At 40.1% G+C, this 6,634-nt stretch overlaps 1 protein-coding gene across 3 annotated transcripts in view; it reads right to left on the bottom strand.

The window, feature by feature from the left end:
* Positions 1-2,348: 2,348 nt before the first annotated feature.
* Positions 2,349-6,634, bottom strand: part of ankfn1b (ankyrin repeat and fibronectin type III domain containing 1b) — a 133,687-nt gene continuing 129,401 nt past the window's right edge. For 2 of the 3 annotated variants that reach the window (XM_058060991.2, XM_058060992.2), the window contains 2 exons: positions 5,909-6,615; positions 2,350-4,734 (listed from right to left, as the gene is read on the bottom strand). In XM_058060991.2, coding sequence (XP_057916974.2) covers positions 4,438-4,734; positions 5,909-6,615 — 1,004 coding nt within the window. In that variant the 3' untranslated portion in view covers positions 2,350-4,437. Of the gene's footprint in view, positions 4,735-5,908; positions 6,616-6,634 lie in introns of all 3 variants that reach the window. The other variant, XM_058060990.2, reaches the window with a different exon arrangement.

Here is a 6,634-nt window from a genome sequence, read left to right as displayed (position 1 = left end):
GGCAAGGCGAGCGCTGTGATACGAGCCCGCTGGAAGCACGCTGGCCGAGTTGAGGACGGACTCAAGCCTGGGATCAACGTTTCAGCTGCACATTTTAGCACATGCCATCGCAGCATAGCGTAGCAACGTGCACGTGAAAATATGCAGCATCATCTCCAAGCGGCCATTTTTTATTTTCAAGCCAGTTTGACAGCATCACAAGCACTTCATAAAGCAGCAATCACACATTTAAAGGTTGACTTTTTCAGTGGGGCTGACTGCAGCAAAGTAAGATGCTAGATTTTGCATTCAAAATCAATAGGGCTCTTGCGACCCCCCCTCAAAAAAATATTTTTATAAAAAAAATATATTTTTACAATATATATAAATATATAAAATTTATTTATTTATATATTATTTTATTTTTTAAATTAATTTTCAAAAATAATTTGTCATCTTTGGTGTACCTCACAAAGTTTTGCATGATTCAAAATCACTAGCTGGCATGCCCTGAAAGCGTAGCCTTCAAAATCAATAGACCTCTTCCTCCCAACATGGGACAACAATCCCTCAAAACAGATTAAAAACATAAATACAGTTGTATCTCAGTTAACATCTGCCTGGTTAGTGTTGTTTCAGTTAACATCCAAAATATTTGCTAAAATTGTGTCTTGGCATGCGCCCACTTGTTTGGTGTTCGAAATGCTGTCTGGTTTGTTTATGACGCCATCTTGGACCATGCGGCAAAGACACAATCTTGTAGTTCTTGCAACAGATGCCATTTTAGATACTAGACTAATACAATTTCATAGAACAAACAATCATAAAGTAAGTTGTAAATAGACGCAGCCTCACAGCAAGGAGACCACAGTTCAATCCCACATGCTAACATGCTAGGTTAATTGACGACTCCAAATTGTCCATAGGTATGAATGTGAGTGTGAATGGTTGTTTGTCTATATGTGCCCTGTGATTGGCTGGCCACCAGTCCAGTCAGCTGGGATAGGCTCCAGCACACTCCTTCGACTGATGAGCATAATTGGCATAGGAAATGGATGGATGGGATATCCAAGTTTGTTTGTTTTCTTTTGGCTTTTTCCTGATTGCAGAGTGGCCTAAGTGGATCTTTTTGAGCCGCATACTGATTTTTGGCTTGAGCCCTTTATTAGCAACAAAAAAACAACATTTGGGGTAAACATAATTTGCATGTGTAAACAAACTAGCCTTAATTTCTTTAGAAAGAAATATCAATGTATTTGTAGTATTAGTAGTGGACGAGTGGTTAGTGTGCAGGCCACACAGCTAGGAGACCCAAGTTCGATCCCACCCTCGGCCATCTCTGTGTGGAGTTTGCATGTTCTCCCCGTGCATGCGTGGGTTTTCTCCGGGTACTCCGGTTTCCTCCCACATTCCAAAAACATGCTAGGTTAATTGGTGACTCCAAATTGTCCATAGGTATGAATGTGAGTGTGAATGGTTGTTTGTCTATATGTGCCCTGTGATTGGCTGGCCACCAGTCCAGGGTGTACCCCGCCTCTCGTCCCGAAGACAGCTGGGATAGGCTCCAGCCACTTGTGAGGATAAGCGTTAGAGAATGAATGAATGTTTATAAGTCAGTGCTTGTGATTGTGTTTAGGCCAGCAGAGAAGGATTTGATGGCTCTGACAACTCACCATTTGGCTTGGCTTTGTGGCATTGTTGCTCAACTCCAGGATGCGAGCAATGAGAACCAAATCACAGGTAAAAAAATATTTTAAAGTATAATTAAGGATGTCCGATATTAGCTTTTTTGCTGAAAACTGATATGCCCATATTGTCTGAATGCCAATTTCCGATACCGATATGTGTAACATGACATATCTCCTATGGTGGAATGTACAATAATATACATAGAAATATACATCACATGACATATATAGAAATATACATCATTTTTTAATGCTGATATGGGCCGACAATTAGTGGTACCGATGATTATCGGACATCCATGCATTCATCAACGCTCTAACAACGGCTCGCGCTATCGGCTGAACTAAATAACCCACAACACAAATTGATGTGCGTGAGAACAGGAAGTTAAAACAGGAGGAAAGCAGGACGGAACAAAAATGGAAGTCATAGAAAATGAGCATATAAACCGGGACTACTGTCACGCTGTCACGAGTACTGCGGGATGAATGAAACTTGACACCCAAGCTGTACATAGACTACTCTAAATTAAAGTATTGTCCCTTAAGAAGATATAGCTGATCAAACATGAAGTATAACGCAGTTAGCTTAGCCACTTAGCAATATGAGAAACTTTGAATAGGTGTCTTGGTTGGTCCGTGCACAATGCTAACATTCATTGTCCTTCTGGAGGATTCCATGTGGTCATTTGTACCTGCATGCAGCTGCCCTCCATTCGCTTTTCATCGACTGTGTGTGTGAGGTCATTGCAAGGAGCATGCTCCAATATATGTGTGTGTGTGTGTGTGTGTTTGTGTGTGTGTGTTTGTGGGAGTGCGTCACACAGAGCGAAAGTCAAGCAAAAGAAGCTCCAGAGAAAATGTGATGCACTTAAGGATCCCTGCCAAATAAAGTTTAACAACAGGTGGCGCTCCATTCTCAAACAGGAAGTGTTCACAGGAACAACACAACACTTTTTGTCATCGTCATTTATTGTTCAATAAAAATAGATCTTACAAAAAGTGACGCAACGTCTCCTTCATGAGTCTACCTCCAACTCCTTGTAAACAAACCGAAAAGGTCCTCGTCTTTTCACCTTCCCACTCTCTTCCATTCAACGCTCTCGCGTGTCTATTATAGAAATGGTTCACTTTTTTTTCTTTTTAAAATAAAAAAAACACTTTAAACAACATTAAGTCAAAGAAAAAGCTAAGCGCTAGCACAACCTAGTCGACATTTTCATACAGTAGATGCACCTTTGAAGGGAAGTCAACTTTGTAAACACAAGGTCGCCATAGCAACCATGGGCGGTGACGCCGCCGTCGCCCCTCCAACTCCCGCTACAATTATTTCAGTCCAGCATTAAAAATGTCTTCCAAATAAATATCAGAGTTTGGAATGTTTTTGGGTAAAAATGTCCTCCCATTGAAATAGTTCATGTTTTAAAAAAAACAAGTTATTATGTAGCTTTGAAAAGAAAGCGCCTCTGGCAAGTTAACCCTTAAGAGATAGATACATTTTTTTAATATGTCATCTCTGTACAAAGAAACCGACACATTTGTTCCTCATGACCAAAAATATTCCACTGATCTCAAATTTAACTGAACATAAACCAACGCAGCAAATATCTCACTTCGGACTTTCCCATTCAAAGCATGCAGCAAAATTTGCCACCTTGAATGGCAAAACAATGAATTGGTGTATCCATAAAAAGTACACATGTGACTTTGCTTTGTTTTTTTCTTTAGAACAAAAAATCTGTAATCATACTTTCATTTCATTTTCATTTTCTAAAGTGCGAGTTATTTCACTTTGATTCATGATTGTTACTAGAAATTATGGATCCATCTCAGGGCCTGAAAATTATAAGAATAATAAGCTCATCTCAAAATGCATTTTTTAAGTGTTTAAAATGTAGAAAAAATACCAATACATAATATTTTTACAGCAGTTTCTAGGAAAGTGACATTGGCTCAAGGATTTCCATTGTGACACTGTTACATTGATCCATCTCAGGGCCTAAAAATAATAATAATAATAATTCATGTGCCTTTCTGTTAAAGAAAAGAAAATTAATGTTTGCTTATGTAGCTTTAAAGTAGCATAAAACGACTTTAAAACACTTCAGTAAAGACATTTTAAAAGGTTGACTCATTTAAAGTGAGTAAAAATATGATTATACGGTATTCCTCGGTTAACATCCGCCCTGGTAAGCATGTTTTTTGGTTAACATCCAAAATGTGTGCAAGAATTAGGCCCTTGGCTTAGCGTCCAAAAAAAACGTTTGTTTACGCTGCCATCTTGGATCAGTTGCTGAAGATGAAATCTTGTGATACTTGGATGTGGGCCACGGGTACCATTTTGGAGGCTGACATTTTTTGATCATTGGGGTCAAATGTGTGAGTGAATTCGAAGGATCTCTTAAGGGTTAATTTTCAAGCATTTTAGCATCCCGGTGCATTGTGGGCAATATAAAAAAACAGCAAAAACACTGAACTTGTTTAGCACAGCATCAGCATCAACAGGACTACAATTGTTGGAAGATGAACATGCTTTGTTCCTCCTCATGACAAACATAAAAGTATTGCTTTTTTTTTTTCAAAGTTCTAAAACCTCCAATTTGCTGGTTTGTTATTTCTACAAGATGGAATCTTAGAGCTACAGTGTGTGGACCTTGATGCGTTTTATCCCCACAAGTCCCACTGCAGGTCTTCAGTGGAAGCCAAGACAGCGAGGATACATATTGCAGCCTTTAGCTTTTCTTCATGTATTAAAAGTAACGTTGCTGCGTCACACCGTGGTGCCTCGGCTGTGTTTGAGTGCAAGAGGTGAGTACTCCTTAATTCGCACACACAACTTACCCCTCAGCCAGGGGTTTTGCAGCTCCAAGGGGCAGAAGTCGTCCTGCAGCCACTTTTCCCTCTCATCCACCAGCAGCACCAGGCCAAAGTGCTTCAACTGTTCAGGGCCATAGTCCGCACCCTGCTCTTGATCGCCGCCACCCAGCATCCGCCGGGACACAAGGTTCATCTCCTGTACCACCAGCTGGACCATCTCCCCCGCAGACGTGCACGGCGTCACGCAGAGCTGCGGCATAAAGAAGAAGCTAAATTACCGACAACTGGACAGGGGAGCTTTGGAATTCTAAGAATGGGGAGAAACATGGAAATTGAAAAAACACATTTTAGAAAATCCTGACAAAACAGCCAAGATTTGTACTTTTTCTTTGGCTTTTTTGTGTGCATACCATTTCAAGACAGTATGAGTGATGACATGAGGGGTAAAAAGGCTCTATACACTGTATACTGTACATACAGTATATAAGTGTACATATATAGTGTTTTAATTCAGGTTTAGTATTATAATTTACTAATATAAATATTAATGTTATAATCATTTTAATAATAATAATAATATAACAATAATAATAATGTTACAATTTTATGCATAATATTATATTAATAATATGTATGAACACTTAAATGGCTGCTAATAACATTAGTAAAGCCTGGACAGGCAAATTTTATTTACATGATTTCTTATGGCAAGAACGTTTTAATAATAATTATTAATAATGATTTATTTATATAATAGAATAGAATTAATTTGTATAATTAATTTATAATTATTATTATTAATAATAATTACTATTATTTAAAAGTTAATTAAAAAAGTTATTAATAAATATTATTTAATGTAATGATACAAATTAATAATAATGATTAATAATTTATAATTATTTTATTTCATGATACAATTTATTTTCAAAAAATGAAAATATTAATTACTACTAAGGGTTGACTTTGAATTTAAAAGCATACATTAAAAAAATTGAATGTATGATGTTAAATGTATGATTTTAAATGTGATTTGTATTCAAACGTTACATTTTGAGTATCTACAAAAGCGCTACAGAAATATTATATATCATTATTATATTGTATTATAATAAATAGGGATGGCAGTAAAAATATGCATATAAGGATGAATAAAAAATATTGAATAATACAATAAATAAATATCTCATACAAATCATAATTCATACATTTAAAAAAGTACTTTGAGTACCTCGAAAAGCACAATAGAAATATGATATTATTATTATTATTAATAAAATGAGTAAATCCGAAGAGATTGTTAGATGGATGTTAGTCTGCTACGTGCCCTTGAGCAAGACACTGCTCCACCACCTAACTCTGGGGAAAAAAGGTGTGAAAAGCATGTTAAATGAGAATGATAGCATATAAATAAAAAAATGGACCTTGACACTGGTCTCCTTGGGGAGGCCGGTGTGGTACTGGGGGTACACTCTGAGCGTGGCGTGGGAGCCCTTCCTGTGGGCAGCGGGCACCGGTGACGAGAGTTGCTGGGTGCCGCTGTCCTCTGACAGCGTACGAGCAGGCGGGCGCCGCCCCGGGCCGCGTTCGCTCGAGCAGCAGCGGTCCACCGAGGAGGGCCTGTGCCAGCGTTGCTGGGGTGAGGTGGCGGGCGAAGTGGCATGGCGGGGGTACAACTGGTGGCCGACGGACGTAGCCGAGGGGAACTCCAGGCTGCTGGTGCGCACACAGAATGCCTGTCGCTTCTCAGTGATGTGCAGCAACTCAATCTGCCTGCTCGGTAGGATGAAGTCGCTGTCAAAAAGCTCGGGCGGACCCCCTCGTCGCCGCTCGCCTCCGCAATGAATGCCACCCCCACAACGTACGAGGTCCCTCCCTCGCTGCGGCTCCGACGCCTGCAAGACGTCTGGAGTGGAGTCCCTCAGAGCACCGCTTCCTCGTCCGCTTCTTCCTGAGCCGCTGCCGTCGCTGCGCAGGAAGCCGCGGGGCTCCAGGGGCGCCGAGGTGGACAGTGGCGATGGAGGCAGCAGGTCCAGCTCACGGGGGCTCTGGGCTCGACTGGAGTCGTAGTCGCTGTCGGTGGTGAGGAAGACCTCGGACGAGCCCTCCTCATCTGACAATCCTGCAAAGTCTGAACAATGCAACTTTTT

Source organism: Doryrhamphus excisus, unplaced genomic scaffold, assembly GCF_037039965.1.
Source record: "Doryrhamphus excisus strain RoL-2023G ecotype Guam unplaced genomic scaffold, RoL_Dexc_Guam_v1.1 HiC_scaffold_24, whole genome shotgun sequence".
NCBI lineage: Eukaryota > Metazoa > Chordata > Actinopteri > Syngnathiformes > Syngnathidae > Doryrhamphus > Doryrhamphus excisus.
The sequence above is the reverse complement of the archived record's forward strand: the minus strand, read 5'-3'. Positions and strand labels throughout refer to the sequence as shown.